Source organism: Rhinatrema bivittatum, chromosome 7, assembly GCF_901001135.1.
Source record: "Rhinatrema bivittatum chromosome 7, aRhiBiv1.1, whole genome shotgun sequence".
Taxonomy (NCBI): domain Eukaryota; kingdom Metazoa; phylum Chordata; class Amphibia; order Gymnophiona; family Rhinatrematidae; genus Rhinatrema; species Rhinatrema bivittatum.
In genome coordinates, this window is record NC_042621.1 from 94,846,697 (window position 1) to 94,865,820 (window position 19,124).

The 19,124-nt window shown below is 45.4% G+C and overlaps 1 protein-coding gene across 1 annotated transcript in view; it reads left to right on the plus strand.

The window, feature by feature from the left end:
- The window catches only part of LOC115095272 (protein NLRC5-like), a 243,503-nt gene that overhangs the window by 112,646 nt on the left and 111,733 nt on the right, over positions 1 to 19,124 (plus strand). Inside the window, exons 22-25 of the mRNA XM_029608725.1 lie at positions 6,157 to 6,219; positions 7,417 to 7,500; positions 11,333 to 11,416; positions 13,904 to 13,993. Coding sequence (XP_029464585.1) covers positions 6,157 to 6,219; positions 7,417 to 7,500; positions 11,333 to 11,416; positions 13,904 to 13,993 — 321 coding nt within the window. The remainder of the gene's footprint in view (positions 1 to 6,156; positions 6,220 to 7,416; positions 7,501 to 11,332; positions 11,417 to 13,903; positions 13,994 to 19,124) is intronic.

Here is a 19,124-nt window from a genome sequence, read left to right on the forward strand (position 1 = left end):
CCATCCGGTTTAGGTACCAGTACAATAGGCGAGGACCAATTGCTATTGGATTCCTCTATTACCCCAAGTTGAAGCATTTCTTTCACCTCAGCTTCTATAACCTGCTTCCTGGCTTCGGGAATCCGGTAGGGCCGTTGTTTAACTATAACTCCTGGGTTTGTAATAATGTCGTGACAAGCTAACTGAGTTCTCCCGGGCATAGTTGAAAAGACATCTTTATTCCGAGTCACCAGTTTATCTAGGTCCACTTTCTGTGTTGTGGAGAGTTGGTCTCCATATGGGGGGTCATCTGGGGCCCGGAAGTTTGTGAAACGTCTGGACAAAGTCTTCTTTTTGGACCAGACTGCAAGTCGGAGCAACCCATATTTTTAGTAGATTCACATGGAAGAACTGGGCCTTTTTCCGCTTGTCAGGTTGGGCCACTTTATAATCCACCGGGCCCATCTTCTCCAGTACCTCATACGGACCTTGCCAATGGGACAACAATTTACTTTCTGAAGACGATAATAACACTATTATGCGGTCTCCCGGCTGGAAGACCCGATGAACAGTGGACTGGTTACATTGCCGGGCTTGAGTAGCCTGGGCCTTTTCCAGGCATAGTCGGGCAGCCTCCCCTGCCCTCCACAGTCGTTCCTGCATCTTGATCACATAGTTGGCCAAATTCCGTCCAGAGTTGGGTTCCTCCTCCCAGGTCTCTCGTACTACATCCAGGATTCCCTGTGGTCTTCTACCATACAATAATTCGAACGGGGAAAACCCAATTGAACTTTGAGGGACTTCCTGAATGACGAACAATATATAAGGCAAGAATAAGTCCTAATTCTTGCCATCTTCCGCGATGAACTTCCTCAATATCTGCTTAAGAGTTTTGTTAAAACACTTCATGAGCCCATCAGTTTGTGGATGGTAAACTGATGTTCGCAGAGTTTTTACCTGCAATAATGCACAAACTTGCTTTAGAGACAAACGGGGTTCCTTGGTCGGTTAATATCTCTTTGGGTAACCCAACCCAGGAAATTACCTCCATCAAGGCCGTGGCTATTGTTTGAGTCTTCATATCTCATAGGGGAATAGCTTCTGGTTACCTGGTCGCATAGTCAAGAATGACCAGGATATATTTGTTTCCAAGGCTAGACCTTTCTAAGGGGCCTACCAAGTCCATAGCGACCCTCTCAAAAGGTGCCTCTATAATTGACATGGGCACTAGGGCAGCTATGCGTGTTGCTGCCAGTCTGGTCAGCTGACAAGTAGGGCAGGACTGACAGTAGTCCTGAACATGTTGATACAAGCCAGGCCAATAGAACTGGGCTAGAATCTTTTCTTGTGTCTTCTCTTCCCCTAGGTGGCCCCCCAAGAGATAACTATGGGCAAGCTGTAAAATTTGCTGACGAAACTGCTGGGGGACCAAAAGCTGCTCAACTGTTTTGCCCTCCAGATTCCCCTTTGCTACTCTGTATACTAAATTTTTCTTGAGTACAAAAAAAGGGGGGACTGGCTTTTGACCCTCCATCCCAGAGACTAATTCCCCATCTATCATCTGTATATTCTCCCGGGCCCCTTTTAGTGTCCCATCTTCTTGTTAGGCCCGCCTAAAATTCCCAGAGTTTCCCTCGCCTGTCCAGTCTGAGGGAACCCCTATGGGGTGGGGAGCCCCCTCTAACTCCACGGCTGCCTCTAAACGTTGGGTATAATTATACTTTTCTATTCAACGTTGTCTACGAGGATTGGGTGTCTTAGGATTATTAATATACAAGTCTAGGTCTTCTAATAGAAAGACCTCCGGAAATGAGGTCTCTTCCTCACTGGAGTCATCTATGCCCCTCATGAGCTGGATCCAGAGAGTGCCAAAGTCTGGATAATCTCGTCCCAGTATCACAGGATATGGTATCCAGGGGAGCACTCCCACTTCTAATGTAGTTTGTCCCACTGGAATCTTCAACAGGACCTGACTGGTTGGGTATTGTCTCTGGTCTGTTATGTTTTTGTATAGATCTGAACCCTGGGTCGAGATGAGAGATGTCTCCACCCACAGGGAGGAGCCCCAGGACATCAATGGGCGTGGTCTCAGCGATGTAGGACACAGCTGTATGATAGACTTTATTATGAAGGAAGGAAAAGCAAACCCCGCAGAGCGGGGACTGCAAATAAGTACAGTTCTGAGCATTGGGTATGCCCAGGGTGATACCATAGATGTGAAGATCCGGTAGTGGCCCGCAGAGCAGGGTATGCCAGGAAGTCCCTTCAGTCAAATAGATATTACCTCAGAAGTGCAGATCCAATAGTGGCCCACAGAGCGGGGTATGCCGAGGATGACTGTACTGAAGATGATGATGAACCAGTCTGAGGTGTAGGAACCCAGAATTGGATCTTGTAGTTGGTATGGCAATACCTTGTAGCATAAGGTATACTGGAACAACTTCTACTGAAGAGGAACGGTAGTGGCCCGAGGCACGGGGTACGCCTCAGAAAAGCTTCAGTAAGGTTGGTATCGCTGAAGTCTGAAGAAGGTACTCACAGTGGTAGTTCCAGGAGAGTGACCCGAGAAGCGGGTCAGGTCGAAGTCCAAGGCAGGAATGCCCTCTGAGGAGCGGATAGCCAGGAACATGAAAGGGCCCCCCGAGGAGCGAATACCCAGAGCATCCACACACCAAGAGCAAGTCTGGAACAGGAAGTCCAAGAATGGAGTGGATTCAACAATGAGGAAACTCCTTGCTAACTTGTAGTAGCAGAGGGCCGGTCAGCTTAAGTACAGCAGCGAGTTGATGTCATCGGGAGGGGACGCCCCCGAGGTTCCCGCCATGACATGTATAAAGGAGGCCCTTGCGCGCGCTCGCCTTAGGTGATTCTGGAACCAAGATGGCGGTCGGCAGCGCCCACGCCGTCCCAGGGACGCTGGGGAGGTCGGCGTTGGTCAGCGGCAGCCGCCATTCTTCCTAGGATTGATGGTGCAGGGAAAAAGGAGATGAGCAGGAGAAGTCGCTCCATCTGCAACCGGGTGTAACATGGTCTCCATGTATGTAAGCAAGGGTCACTGTCTGTTCATAATCAATCTGTATCTTTTGACCAGTTCCCTCCGAATGAGAGTTTTTACACTTCTCGAGTTTACTAGGGCTTGGGTCGGGTCGCCATTTAGCTCCACCAGAACCATGAAGGTTGCAAACCCCGAGTGGGGAATGTCCACAAATGAGCAGGAGTGAGGGGCCACCAAATTGACATCCAGAGATGTATTCTTCACTAAGTAGAAGTCACGAGCAAAGTGCCCCCTCGCTCCACGGTTGAAGCAGGTCCCTTTGGGTGTCACTGCTTCTGGGCGTTTACTCCTTCCGCCCTCAGGTCCTTGTAATGTGTTATCGGGGTCTCTGGGGTAGGGAAACTCTCTACTTCTCTGCCGATATAGCAGCTTAGGGTTCTGCCCCTCAATTCTCTCCTTCCCCTTTCTAGGCCCTTTATTCGGGAATTCTTCTCTGCTGAAATGAGCCCAAGGCCTGTGTCTGCAGCATCTAAATAACGCTCTACTAGGGAAACCACATCCTTCAGGTTCACCGCTGTCTGTCTCCGCACCCATTCACACACTCGGGCGGAGAGAATGTCCACAAACTGTTTTGCCACGACAGCCTCCGCCACTTCAACTCCCCTTTTATTATCGGGTTCTAGCCACCGCCAGCACTGGTCCTTTAACTTCTGAGCCAGAACTCAGGGCCTCTCGCCTGGTGTAAAGGTTAAGCCCCAGAAACTTTAGACACTCCCAGTCTATCAAGTATGGCAGCCTTGACCTCCTGATAGTCGTGGGCTTGCTGGTTGTTAAGGGCTCGGTATGCGGCCTGGGCCTCACCAGTTAAATGCGGGGCCACTCTCATGGCCCACTGGGACCTAGGCCAGGCCATGGCCTCCGCTACCCTCTCAAAGGTGACCAGGAATGCTTCCGGGTCATCTTGGGGCCCCATCTTTGTCAGCCGGATTTCCAGGGTTGGTGGGGATGGACTCTGTTCCGTGCCGGTGTCTACTCCAGCGGCCCCTACCGCTGGTGTCTTTCATAGTAATTGGGTGTTAAGCTGTGCTTGGGCTTCCAGGTGTTGCTGCAATTGTAGCTGTAGCTGCTGGTGCTGCTCATACTGAGTCTGAGTGGCTGCCCGGAGCTGTTGCTGTCCCTCCACTAGGGCTTGCGGTAACTGCTCCATTTACCAGGGAAATAAACAAAAGAAAAACCTGCTTCTCCACCTCTGACTCACTTCTTTTGTTCCCTCATGCTGGCAGAGCTTCTCTCCTTAGCTGGTACCAATAAACAAACCAAATTTCCCACAAAAAAAAACCTGTGTGGCTGCCGCTGCAGCCAGCTCCCAAAAAAAAAAAATTTTTTTTCCAGCTAGGGTGGGTCCCAGTCTGTGCAAGCGCTTAGAGCAGGTAATCCCACTACTCCCACCATATGTGATGCCCTTGGAGCGGTCTGGGACTGGGGTAGGCCAGACCAGGCTGGAGTCTGTTCTGCTTTTCACCAGTTTATATACAGATTTATGTAACCGAACAGAAGAAAATGGCTGCTTACCACAGCAGACTGACAAGCAAAAGAAGACTTCCAAAGCAGACACAGCATTTAATTACAGCTTCCTTCTTCTTCCTGAGGCCTTCTCTCTCTCAGAGCCTCACCTTTTTATCCCTTACCTCAGGGAAACGCCCCCACCCGAGGATCCCCTTTCTGTCTGTTTTAAGGTGGACCGGGCCAGATAGCTGGAGCCGGTCCCTTAAGGGAGTCTGAGGCTTTCTGTCATGTACTCTATTACAATGCCATTGAATTGTCAACAAGATTTACCCACGTAAATGGCTCTGTGGTAGTATGTAACATTTTTGCCCGTAAGTATTTTGAAAATTCACCTGTTAGGGAGTAATATTCAGCCACTGGCCACAGTGGCCGGCTTGCAACATTAGCCAGATAAAATTATCTGGAATGCCTGGATGTGTCACTTAGCAGGGTGGGCATACTTGCACTTTTTGTTTGCATTATCAGAAATGGTCCCTGGCCACTTTGTGATGACATCATCAGAAACGGGATTCCTGACTCCAGAAGTCCAGGTTACTGCTACTGGGAAGTATGTGCCATAGCAGGCAGAGATTTCCTCTCTCACCTTCTTGCTTGTCACAAAACAGTGACATGGAAAAATCACCCCTTCCCTTCCCTTCTTCTCTCTCTCACTATTCCCAGCTGGGAAGTTTCAGTGAAAATGCACATTCATATTACTACCCTACCCAACCCCTCAGGCTGCTAGAAATTGTCAGGAAACAGCAGGAAACAAGTAACTGAGTGGCTTACGGACCAAAATGCTTATACTTTACAAAGGCCCTGCTAGAAGTGTTTAAAAAAACCCAAAATGTTGGTGTCAATTGTGGCTGCACAAAGGCAAGCTGATTTAATTGATATTAACAAATTCCGAATCACCACAATTCTTTGTGTCTGGTTGTGCTGCTCTAACATGTTTATGATCTAAAATAAGAAGGAATTGCTCAAAAAGCAATGCAGGCAGCAGACTCATCATCTGGCTAAAGTTAACCAGATAACTCGTCACAGATATTCAGCGGGACAAGTATCCCACTGAATATATTCAGCTCAAGTTACCTGAATAACCTTTGTCCGGATTACTGTAACCTTAACCATCTATATTCAAGATATAGCAGTAAAATTAAAAAAAACAAAACGGAAAGACACCTTCAGGGCTAGCAGACCCAATCCATTTCCACCCCCTCCCTCCCTAAAAGAATTAAAAGAAGGTGCAGACCATAATGGCCAAGGCTGCCCGGAACACAGTCCATTCATGCCACTTCTGGCAGCCCCCAGGAAACATTTATGACATGGGAAAGAAAGGAGATCTTGTAGAAGCCCAGAAAAATGTATTACACTTCAGAAACAGGTAAGTTACTATTGTAAATGGTCTTTAGTACTTGCTTGTGAGATTGAAATAGGAACTGCCAATGGAGTATAATTCCAACCTCCTTATACAACTAGGGCTGTGCCATTGTACCAGGAAATAAAGTGCGGTCCTTATCTGCCACGAAATTCTGTATTACTATGAGCTCTTTGCTTTAAACTGCAATTTGTTAGCTATCTCATAGGTTACAAATCCAGTAACAGTCTTCTGCCTTGTCTGTTTCTGATTTTGCTAGGTCAAGTAAAAAGGCAATTTTACATTTTGTAAGCAATGAGGAATGTCAACGAACATCCTGCAGGTATTTGCTCCTTTTATTTGTCCATAATCAAACCACATATGCTTTAAATATTTACTGGAATGTATATCACCTATTTACAGAGAGTACACAAAGCTACGTCCAATAAAGTTGTACCTTTTCAATAAGTTGAACACGTTCTCTGATGCCTGTTGAACAAGCAGAATGTGGTACATTTTAAATAGCCATGGTTCAGTTTCACATGTATTTCTGCCATGATCCGAATGTTGCTTATCTCTGTTGTTCACATAGGGGGTAGATTTTAAAAAGACCGCACGTGCGTCCATGTGTGCGCTGATTTTATAACATGCAAACACCAGCACGCATATGTTATAAAATCCGATGGCCACGCATGCAGAGGGGGCGAATTTTCGATTAATACGCGCAGTGACACAATCAGGCCTTCCCCAGTTCTCTCAAAGTCCACTCCAATTACCTAACCTTCCTCCCCGACCCCTAACCTCTAACCCCTTCCTATCTATTTACTTTTATTTTGTTTCATTACTTATGGCTCCTCTGGAGCAGAAGTAATCTGCTTGCGCCGGCCAGCTGCCAGCGCACGCTTCCCCGGGACAACGTAGGATGGCGCTGTCCCGGCCCACCCCTTTGGAGAGGCCCGGCACATGTGCGTGGCCCGGGCCCGTTTTAAAATGTGCACGGTGCATGCAAGACCCGGCCACGCACGTAAACCCCGCTTTTTACGCACGCAGGCCTTTGAAAATCCCGACTTTAGTCCTCCAATCTCGCCAATATGTAGAGTTGAACAGGCCATGCCTAGATTTGTTGGCCAAAACTGTCCCTCCTCAAATCGTGCTGGAACCTTGGAAAGTGCAAGGGTCCAATCCCTCTCCGCGTCTACAGTGAGCTCCCCAAAGCTTGGAAATCACCCTCGCAGCCATTTTAAAGAAATAATGGGGACACACACAAAGACATTTGTGCAATCTTATAAACTTCTCTTTGTAAAGAACTAAGGCTAAAAACCTTATCCCACCCAAGATTATGTTCATTTATGGCCCGATGTGGATGACACTAATTGCAGAATCACAAAGCAATGCATGGGAGATATGATGCTGTATTATACTTAGCACTCAGAGAAAGATCATTAGCAAAATTATTGATTTTCACCATACGCTCAATCATGATGACAAAGTATGTAGAAAATCAGAAAACAATGCTTTGGACTTTAACATCTTTTAACAGGTTGGTAGACTGCAACATTGGGAAGAACGGCATGAAAGAACTTTGCAAAATTCTGGAGAAGCATAGCAAGCTTATGGAATTAGAGTAGGTATTCTGTGACTTTTTTATTTTAATTCTGTATTAATGATGCTTTAATAGACTTTCTTAGGCTAATAAGAGCAATATTGTGTGCATTCTTTGGATGTGAGAATTGGCACAGTTTTAATAAATGAGTCTGAAGAACATCACTAAAGAACTACCTAATCTGTGGTCAGTTTTCAAAGATTATTTATGGTTATGTACCATCTCTCCATCCTTTAAAGGGTTGCCAAAGGTGGTTTACAATTATCAAAGCATTAATAATATCAGATCCTAGATTTAGCAATAGCCACTAACCAATAAAACCGTCATGGCCACCTCCTTTCATAAACCTCAGATGTTAAAAGGTGCATATCTTGCTGAGACTTTAAACGTCCTTAGCCCAATTCCAGTAAATCCAGACATAGCAAAGAAAAAAACAGGAGATAATGCCACTTGCTAGCAGTCTTTAGACCTTGGGGAAAAGGATTGATTTTAAATGTTTCCTAAATGTCCCCAACACCAGCCCTTCTCTAAGAACCTCGGGAAGACAGTTCCAAAATGTGGGTCCCTGCAACCGAAATCAATCGCCCTCCTAAGCAGGATCTGCCCACTCCTTCGGATGATGGAATGCAAACAATGGTATCCAGGCCCGTCCACTCTCAGTGCCCAAAGCACCCAGCAAAAAAAAGACTAAACTGCGCTTACAGATTTCTTGGGAGTCAGTGCACCAATTTAAGCAAGGAGGAAGTGGGGGGAGGGGGGGGGCTGTCCCTCAGACAACCGAAAATGGTTCTGGCTGCTATGTTTTGGCCCTTCTGCAACTTAAAAGGGAGCCTCTGTGGGGAAACCCCACATGAAGACAGTTGCAATAATCCAAAGGGGAAATCACTGTTGCTTGAATTACATTCAGAATGGCTGTTTGTCTAGAAATGGCCAGTTTGGCAAATATCATCTGAATCCCGTGAGCTACTTGGGATGTCCTACCAAACTCTGCATCTAGAGATTTTACCTTTGGGGCTAATTCACCGGTACCAGCTTGTTTAACTGAAGGCTCCAAAAATGTGCCTTGGGACATTTTATAAGGGCCGAGTTCCTAAATTTAGATGCCTAGTTTTCCCAGGCCCTTAAATTTAGAAGCCCAGAAAGTGGGAGGCTACAGGGTGAGGGGGGAAAAAATGTGATTAGCACTGATTTTCAGGACTAGGCAACTAACTTAGAGGTCAATTTTAAAGGCGCTGTGTTTGGCCTTAATAAACCTTAAATGAAAAACAAAATGCGCGTGAGAAATGTGAATTTTGAAAAGCCGGGAAGTACACGTGTATAGACCCACAAGCGAATGAGGAATAAGGGGGCGGGAAAGGGGCGGGGCGTGGGCATTCCAGGGCGGGGCCAACACTTACGTGCATAACTCCAAATGTTAAAACCTGAGATAGCAGCGTGCGTATGCAGGACATCTGTGCAATTCACTGCTCTTCCTGATGAAGAGCAAGTCTGTAGATCTTGAATTGCACAGCTCAGAGGACAGGGTGAGGGGTCCGGGTCAGCTAGGGGGGGGAGGGGAGTGTGCAGGATGAAGAAACAGAAGGGTATGAAAGGCCTCGCTATTAACTGGACAAACTGGTGGACTGGGAATGCGCCTCATGCAAGCATGTTTTAAAATTTGCTTACATAATACGCTCGTAAAAACCAACAAGGTCCTAAGGAGGACACTCACGCCAGCTGTGCTTGACTAACCCCTTAAAATTAGGAGTATGCTTATGTGCAGTGTGGTCGGTGCACTTTAAAATATACGTGCACAAGTGTGCGCACGATTAAAAATTCCAGCTCACGCACTGAGATGCACGGGAATGCACCGTGTGAGGTGCCAAAATTTGGAAGGGGCCCCCTTTATTGGAATATTGGCCTCTGTATGCTCTATGCAGTAGCAACATAGAGTGCCTGTGACGCAGCATACGTTTCAGTAAGCTCTTTGGATTGGGGACCTGATTTCTCTCCATCATCCCAGAGATGAGGCGTGAACTTTAAATATGATTATCTTACTTCCTCGATGGAAGGAACGTTTAGTTGATTACCTTATCAGTGTGAATGCACATTGGTCCGGTCCCCTACTAATAACTTTACTATCCGGGGTCCTATTTGCACCACATTCTCAAGGCATGTCAATGGGTATCAGTGGGATCCAATATTGGGTACTTTTTTCTAAATCCACTTAGGCGGGCACACTGAATTCTGGAAAGCAGACTGTATTCGTTGTTTTGTGGAACTTATAACTTCTCTGTTTATTTACGCCGAAGCAATTCTTGACGTGCAGCTGACAATTCATTCCCACAATGTAAGTCATCAAGGTATATCAAGAATACAGAGGGAGAGTAAGTTTGTAACTGCCCGTCTAAGTTCTCTTTGAAAATTACCCCAGCAAAACCACCCGCACAGGCGAACACCTGCTAATTTGTGCACATGGCATCGCTGAGGGAATTTCCGTGCATACTTTTAAAATTAAAACAATATGCACGTGGATGAAAAAGCTGCCCAGACCCCACCCCATAAAATGCCTCTCCTGAATTCAGGTAAAGTTATGCACATACGTGACTTGGGTGCATAGGTTTACCCAATTTTTGGGTGGGTAATTTTGCAAAATGCCATTTCTGTGCATATTACACTGTTTTACATACAGAAATTATCCCCATAGGTTTTAAATGCTAGTCCACATAAAGCCATCGGGTTCAGTAACCAGCCTGGCTTCTATATACTCCTCAAGAGGTATGGTAATAAATCATCACTAAAGGGGAAGTAAAAGAGAGAGCTAATTTTTAGCATCCTTCACTGCATTAGAATGAATTCCATCTGGCGACAAGGGGGATTAACATATTTTAAATAATTAATACCATGCATTGCATTGAAAGTGTACTAAAATTAGCTCACAAAAAAATGTGCACTAATCACAGAGTGTGTGCTAAGCCTCGTGTACTCTATGACATTTGGAGGGAATGACTAAGAGCTATTTTATATGATTTTATGTATCTTGTGTATTTTTACCTAATATGAGGCACTTAATTCTTAATAACTGTAAGGGAGACATCTATAGCATTTTAATTACTTTTTTAAAATTTTTATACAATTGTAATTTATTATGTTTTATTTGCCTATTGTATCTTGTTTTGTTTGTAGGTAATAGATTTTAGGAATAATTGCTCTTTAGTTAATTTATTGTTATTTATGTTTTCTACATGGAAACCGTTGTGATGGCCAGTCTGAACGACGGTATATAAGAGCTTAATAAATAAAATGAATAAAACATTGTCCCTAGGGCCTGGATTTTCTAAGTTTGCAGAACTTAAAAAATCCAGCAGTAATAGGGGCAGGGGGGTGAAGCGGGGGGCGGGCCTGCGAAAGCTGGCAGCGATGGCACCACCGCGGTGCGATCGCTGCAGGCTTTCGCAAACCAATAGCGCCACCGTGAAAGGTGGTGCTATTGGCTGCGTTACTGACGGCGATAAGGCTCCTTACCTTTTCGCCGTCAGCGATGTCTTCGCGGCGTCCGCCCCGGTGCCGCCCCGACTCCTCCCCTTCCGGAGCGGATGCCGCCCAGAACCCGCCCCGATCTAGGTATTGCACGAGAAAAGGGACTTTTCGCGCGCGATACCTTTGGAAAATGACCCCCTAGGTTAGGTGCCTAATGCTAAATATCATTGTTATGCTCTTAACTTTTTTTCCCCTGCCTTAACCCCTAAATGTAAGAGTTCAGTCCTAGAGAGTTTTCAAAGTTAGGCCCTGGAAAATGTACCCCTAAGTGAATACATTTGCATATTTTTATGCAAGCATTTTTTTTAACCTTGTTTGGCTTTATCTGTTTCAGTTTATCTGGAAATGAGATTGGTGATGAAGGTTTAAAATGCCTCTTGGAACATCTGCCTTCAATGCAATTTCTCAGTTTAATAAAGTAAGAGGATACATGATTTAAGCTGTGAGCAGTTTTTAAATCTGATTTTTTTCTTAAGAGATAAAATAGGTTATTTGTAAATTCCCCAGCACATCAGAAAATACAATTGGGCCATGTCCAAGGATGACTTGGCATGATCACTCTAAATGATCTCCTGTGTGCTCGTATAAGGTAATGTAGAGAATAACAGTTTCTCATCCGTTATAGTAGTAAGTTTTTATAACTGGACGAAACTTGGCACTGTAGATCAACAAGATTTGTTTTTAACCCACAGACTTCATCAGTTTTTAAAGGGAAAGCATGCCAAAATGTGCAAGGTAGCCATATATTCTTACACGTAGAGGAATCACTGTTCACCTACTGGATATTCATCATTAAGATTAACCAACAAAGCTGGTTTATAGCCCTGCCTGTCTGAGGAAGCTAAAGGGGACTCCTTGCTCTAAATTCATCCAGGTGAAAGCACTCCTCAGACTGAATGAAACATTGTGGACTTGAGTGATCTTACATGAAGAAGACTCTCTATTGCTTGCTGCATCCATTTTGTGCCAGCAGTACGATGGTTATGTCAGAAAGATCGCCTATTTTGGGATGGCCTATTTTGATTTCACTGACTGATCTGCTAGCACAAAATGAATGCTCACAGTCAAGAGGCCTCTTCAAGATGAACTGGTTCACAATCCATTTTGATCTCAAACTCATTATCCTGTGACTAGATAATGCATAGCATCTTGAATTTTAAACCATAAGTCCCCTTTCAGGGCTTTGCCTTGTGACCTCAAGTTTTCTCCTCATGCACAATCTACTAAGGCATGCCTTCTTCACCAAAATTGTTATTGCTGTACCTATGGAAGTAATTTTGTAACATCAGGCACAAGTTACACCTGCTACTTTGTGCACATAATTTTGCCAAGAGAATTTACCTGCATTCTTTGTAAAATCAAAAAATGTGCATGTAAGCCCCAACCCTGTCCAGACTTCACATATAGGGTCCAAGCACATTATTTTATGCGGGTATTGGTAGCATCGTTTTCTAAAGGGCCATCTTGGCGGGTTAAGCATCTTCTATAGGTGTAATTTTCAAAGTCACTTAGGTGCAGAAACCTGGTTTTACACATGTAAGTGTAAAATAGCTCCAGGGGAAATGTATGTAAAAGTATGTCAGCAACCCAATTAAGTGCATATTTTTACGTGCACTCTCAGTAGACATTTTTTTGGGAAGGGGGGGGGGGGTCAGAATTTGGGCAGGGATAGGACTCCCATGCAGCGTTTTGGATTTTCAAGAGGCTGTACATAAATTAACTTGCAGACATTGTGCACTGCTAGGAGCAGATGCAATTTCCTGTGTTCAACCTGTGCGCATTCTCGGTGACTTTACCCCAGCATTTTCAATGCGCAGAAAATCATTTTGAAAATTAGCAGTGTATTCTGCCCCTTAACAGGCATGTGCAGACTTTGCTGCTGTGTGCAGGGTTCTAGAATTGCCCTTCCTTTGTGTTCATGAAACTGATAATCTTCATGAGTGGATTAACCAAGTCATGACTGGCAGATATGAAAGGTTATCAGTAATAAATACAAATAAATTATGATATTCAAATGATAACCGGCTGAACAAGTTAGCCAAATAAGCACATTGGCTAACGTATTCGGGATATCCTGTTGTGCCACTGAATATAACCAGACCTCTAACTTATCACCACTTATCCGGCTTCTACCTGCTGCACCCCTGTCCTTCCCACCACATAGCAGGATAACTGATTAGCCAAATAAATAGCAATCTGGCTAGGTAGCCCCTAAATTTAAGCGCATAAAAGGCCAGGGGAAGAGTCAGGCTCACTGCGCTGATTTCCGGCGCTTGCCTGGCACATTAAGTGAGGGGCTTGAGGTTAGACGAGTGAACAGCAAGGCTAGGTTTAGCAGCCTCCATCTTAGGTCTCCAAATTAATCCCTAAATTTAGGAGCTCGGCTATTTTTGAATATCCGCCTCGAAGGTTTCATCAAAACCCGTGTGTGTGTGAGACAATCTTGGCAGGGCAATGAGCTTTGCCTCCTGTGGGTCAGCAATTGCAGTATTTCCTTCTGAAAGGAACTGAGGCGCAGATTAGAGGAGCAGCGTTGGATCAGATCTGGCGCCTCTTGCCATTAAGTCTGTGACGTTTCACTTAAACTTCAGGCGGTGGCAGGGACCTTGCTCCCGGAGAAGGGACTGTTCTTCCTGAAGGCAGGGGTGGAGGTGACAGCTCAGCACCAGGAAGAAGACTTTTGCCATTTTTCCCAGCTCCTGTCTTGATTGGAAGCCCAAAGGGGCAGGAAGAAATTGACAGAGCCCTCCCCCCATCCCGCCGTCCCTACCAAAAATAAATAAATACATCCGATTGTATGTGGCTTGTGGATTAGAAAGATATTTAGAGAGAAAGGGCAAAAAAAAAAATCACAAGGTAAAGAATAACCATGGCTAAATAATTGTTTGATATCTTTGTGCACTAGTATAGGCAACAACAGCCTGACTCCGAATGGGGTTTTTCATCTTATTAAGGCCCTCGTTACGTACGGAAAGATAAAGGAAGTTGAAGCGAGGTGAGTCGCTGTTCATTGCTGTAGCTTGTTATGTTCAAGACGGTTTTCCCTGGGGCTTATTTTCACGTAATCAGCTGAGGCAGGAACACTGTACTCCGATTTCCTGGGTTTGTGACTGTATTTGTTCACCTGTGCTCACTCAGTGACTGATTGTAGGTGTAATGGTGTGATCAGATCACCATACATATATTAGGAGACCAGAGATGCAAACAGGTAATGGAAAAGGATGCTAGCAGGGGATGGCGAGAGGGTGGTGGATAGTACAGCGGAGGAGGAAGGGTGGGGGTGATGGTGGAGAAGTTAAATTGGAGGAAGGAGAGACAATGACAAGAGTACCAGTCGCACCTCCTTCTGTTTGACCCATCAGCTGCCATCGCCTGTGGTGCAGTTCTAGTAGCTTGTGTCAGATTGGATAATAGAAACCCCCAGAATACCTTAAAGGACTGGCTTCAGTATCTGGCCCAGACCACCTTAAGCCACCCACAAGAAGGGAGTTCTGGTCCCAGGACATTTCCCTTAGCAGGGGGATAAGAAGCTAGGCCCACAGGGAACAGATAGAAGGCCCCCAGGATGAGGAGAAAGCAGCTCCTAGGACAACGCCGACCTGTGTGTTTGAAGCACTGCTGAAGTAAGTAGGCTTTCTGGTTCATGTTATTTTGTAAATAATAAAAGTATGTGTATTGAAAATGATGCCTGTTTCAGATTTAGTCTAGCAGGTGGCCTTTGTTTATTTTATTCCCAATCTAATCATAGGCAATAAGCACAACCAAAGCAGCCTGTTCCAGTCAAGAAAGGAACATAGACAATACAGACAATTCCTCATTATCCAGAGTAAAAATAACTATCATGTAGGTTCTTTCTTTCTTGAGATGCCTGCAACTAAGACATTCAGGAAACAGGACATCACATGGGTGGAGAAGGAGCTCCCTCCAAGGGCCAAGGAGGGGGCAGGGCACCGATGAGTCAGAAGCTTAGGCAGGGGAAGGGGAGGAGAGGAATGAGTGGGATTTTGGTGCGAGTGGGCCTCATTTAGATAGAGAGGCCATGCATTAGAGAAAACGTTTTTTGTGTGGTCCACCCAAGAATGTTTCTCTACCTGCAGTTCACTTCCCACTGCCTTCACATAGGGGCCTCATTGTGGGGAAGTGTTCCCTCTCGAAGTGGCAGTTTTCAGACCCGCGGGCAGCAGAATATCTCCCCCGTCACAGTCAGGCAACGTCTGGTGCAGTGCTTTTCTATTCCTTCCTTGCCTTGGCCCAGGCACAGCAATTGGAGGACCCAGGAAGGGAGTGGCCTACAAAACACTGATACTGGGCACTTTGTAACAAACTAGGTAGGTGATGCTGTCCCAACAAGCTGACCCTAATGATCCTCAAGTCCAAAACAGACCAGAGCTCCAAAGGCACAAGAGATGAGCCACATAGGTGGGTGGGAGATGGCACTTGCCCTGTACAAAATTTGAAACAGTGTCTGTCCCCGAGAACATCAGGAAGCAGGGCATTGCTGATACATGAAAATGGGCGCCTCTTGTCCCGTTACCAGTTCTTGAGAGAATTGCAGTTGTCCTTGAGGGCAGCAGATAGAAAGACCAAAGTTTCATGACTCACTCATTTAGAACTGGAGTGGCAACCGCAGCCGTGACACTGGGATTTCCTTAGGAGGCCACAATGTCCATGGGTAGATGATGATCTCAAAGACACCGGTTAGAGATCTGAGATCTGAGAAATACTTTAATCCATAGCCTCCTGGCAAAGCACTGTTTTCTTTTATTTAGTTAGTTACTTATTTATTCACTTTTTTATACCGGTATTCAAAAAGATATCATATCAGTGTACATAGGTCTAAGCTCCCAAATGTGCTACATCTGTATTATAGGGCACCCCTTTGTTTAATGGTCTCACAAGAGAGCAAAATCAAGCCTTTGAAACTGAAAATGCTGCAACACATCAAACCCTATCTCAGTCCTACTGATTTCAGAACAGTTCTTCAATCATTTATCTTTTCCTTCTCAGATTACTGTAGTTCCTTATTTACAGGCCTGCTCCAAAACACTGTACGTGCCTTTCAGATTACCCAAAATGCAGCAGCACGTCTATTAACCAGCACTAACATCCGCGACCACATCACACTGGTTCTCTCTTCTCTACACTAGCTGCCAAGTACCCTGGTGAATTAAGTACAAATTGGCTTCAATTATCCATAACCTACTCTGTAACCTCACTTCACCCTGGACAAAAGCAATGCTCAAATTTCACAGCCCAGCAGAACGTTATGTTCCTCCAACCAAGAATTTCTTGAACCTCCTTCACCTCGATTGACTCCTCTCGACTCTACCAAAGAACGAGCTTTTTCAGTAGCCGGTCCAACACTCTGGAATTCATAGTCCATTTAACTTTGCAATATTAATGATCCAAAAATGTTCCGGAAAGCCCTGAAAACATTTTCATTTAATAGCACTTACAGTGAATTAATAGCATTCAATCCATCCATTTAAGTTAAAGACAATTAGTTTCTTTAAAATGGGTACACAGCCTCCCAGATAGATTGTGTCCAGATGCCTGTATCTGTCTATTTTTGTTGTGTTTGTTTATGCAATTTTTATGAATCTTTTTGTTACCCACCCTGACCTTTGTAGGCTGTGGGATATAAGTTATTTAAAACAAATAAATAAATAAGTAAATAAGTAAATAAATAGATAGATAGATATATAGATAGATCGATAGAAACTTTACCTACCTAGCATGTTCTTGTTGTGATGGCTGGCTGCGGCACTACATGGCCAGCCACACTTACCCCCAGAACCGGTCCAGCCCTCCTTCTGGCGCTCCGGAGCTGCCACTGCCACTTCCTTCTCACCTGGCAGGGAGCCGGTACTGCCACCACCGCGCCGCCCGCCTCAGTTTCTCTTAGGCATGCACACGCAGCTCATTTCAACATTTAAAGGAGCTGCGGCGGTAAAGCTTCCCATGGCCCCGGATGTCCACGTCAGCTGGAGAGGCCTATCTAAGGCAGCCCCTGCTGCCCAAACATTGCCTCAGCAACAGGCCACACTCTCCAGAGTCAGCAAGTTGCTCTGCATGCTCCAGCTCCTGTTCCTACTTCTCCGTGTTCAGCTCCTGTTCCTGCCTCTGTGTCCCTGCTCCAGCTCCTGCTCTTCCTCGCTGCTCCTCTTGGCCCTGAGCCCCAGTCCCGGATCCACTCTCCTGGTCCTTGGATGGTTCTTCCGGTTTCGACCCTGGTTCGTTCTTCAGATTTCATCTGTCTGCCGCCTGCCCCGACCTTTGGCCTGCTCCCTGGATTCATCTGTCTGCTGCCTGCCCTGACCTCGGTCCGTCTGGTTCCACCTTCAGCTGTCGTCCTCCTGGATTTGTTGCTCAGAGACCCGTGCCTAAGTCCAGCCGGCCCCGATACCCAAGGACTCAACCTATGGGGAACGAGGGTTGGTAGTGGTGAAGGTCCATTTACATCTCTGCACCGCTCTGCTTCGCCTGCCGACGATGAGGACCTGGGGAGGGGATCTCCTTTTGCTGGTAGCACCAACCCCTCCTCGGCCCAAGGGTCCACATCACAACAGTTCTGATGTGATATTTACTCAATCAGTATTGAGATAGTTGAAATCTACCTTTATAATTGTTGCCATATTTGTTATCTTCCCTAATTTCTGTTAGCATTTCATTGTCTGTCTGTTCATTCTCTCTCGTGGACAGTAGCATGCGGTCATGGCTATACCCTTCCCCATCACACATGGAATTTCTATCCCTAAAGACTCCACAGTATATTTACTCTCCTGCAGGATCCAATTTAACTCTATGCCATCCTTAATGTAAAGCGCACACCCCACCACCACCACCAATTTGATCCATCCTAGCATTGTGATAAAATTTATACCCTGGGATCACACTGTCTCATTGGTTATTTTCAATCCATCAGGTCTCTGAGATGCCACTTGTCTATCTTTTCATTCACTGCTATACATTGTCTCCCATTTTATTTTTAGACGTTTGGTCAATGGGGTAGGGGAATTAAAGGGTTAAAGAGAGATTGACCCCCAATACAAGTGTTAGAGGGTACGAGAGGCAAAAGGATAAAAGAGAGAGAGTTGGGGGGGGGGGAATATGAGAAGATCTTCTGTGAGATTGGGGTGAAAGAGTAAGAGAGAAAAAGTTCAAAATTTGGGAGGAAATATAGACACATAGAAATGATGGCAGAAGATGACCAAACGGCCCATCCAGTCTGCCCAGCAACCTTTCACAGTTAAATTTCTCATACTTATCTGATACTCTGACCGCTGAGGTCAGGGCCCTTATTGGTAACTTTTTGGTTCTAATTTCCTTCCATCCCTGCTATTGATGTAGAGAGCAGTGCTAGAGCTGCATCTAAGTGAAGTATCTAGCTTAATTGGTTAGGGGTAGTAACCGCCGCATTAAGCAAGCTACTCCCACACTTATTTGTTTATCCAGCCTGTGCAATTTAGTCCTTGTTGGTTGTCTTAATATAAATCCTCTTTTCTTCATCCCCCCCCCTGCCGTTGAAGCAGTGAGCTGCTCTGTATATGTATTCGAAGTGAAGTATCAGGCTTAATTGGTTTGGGATAGTAACCGCCGTAACAGGCAAGCTACGCCCATACTTATTTATTTACCCAGACTATGCAATTCAGTCCATTGTTGGTAGTTGTCTGAATGTAAATCCTTTTATCTTCATTCCCCCCTACCGTTGAAGATGGAGAAAGAAGGTCTACAGCAGCAATAGGGATTGGGAGGTCTGGGGTATAATAGGAAGGGTGAGGTTGTGGAGTTAGCCTCCTTAGGAAAAGGCTTGCACTGCTGCCACTTGGTTCTGATCTTCTTGCCTGCTGCAGTCTTCTTCCTATCTCTTCCCCACCAGCAATTCCAGTCCTTTTCCTTTCCTCCTCTTAACCCTCAACCTTTCCACACTCCTGTTCTCCTTTCCTCCTCTGCCAGTCTCTTTTCCACCCTTCCCTGCTATGGTTCTCTCATTCCCCTCTCCAGTTTGCTCAAGTCATCAGCTTGTTCTGATCTTCCATCTTCCTTCTTGCTGGCAGGAAGATCGCATGTTTAACTGCATTCTTCTGTTTATTTGCTGCCTTACTGGACTATTAAAAGCACAAGCA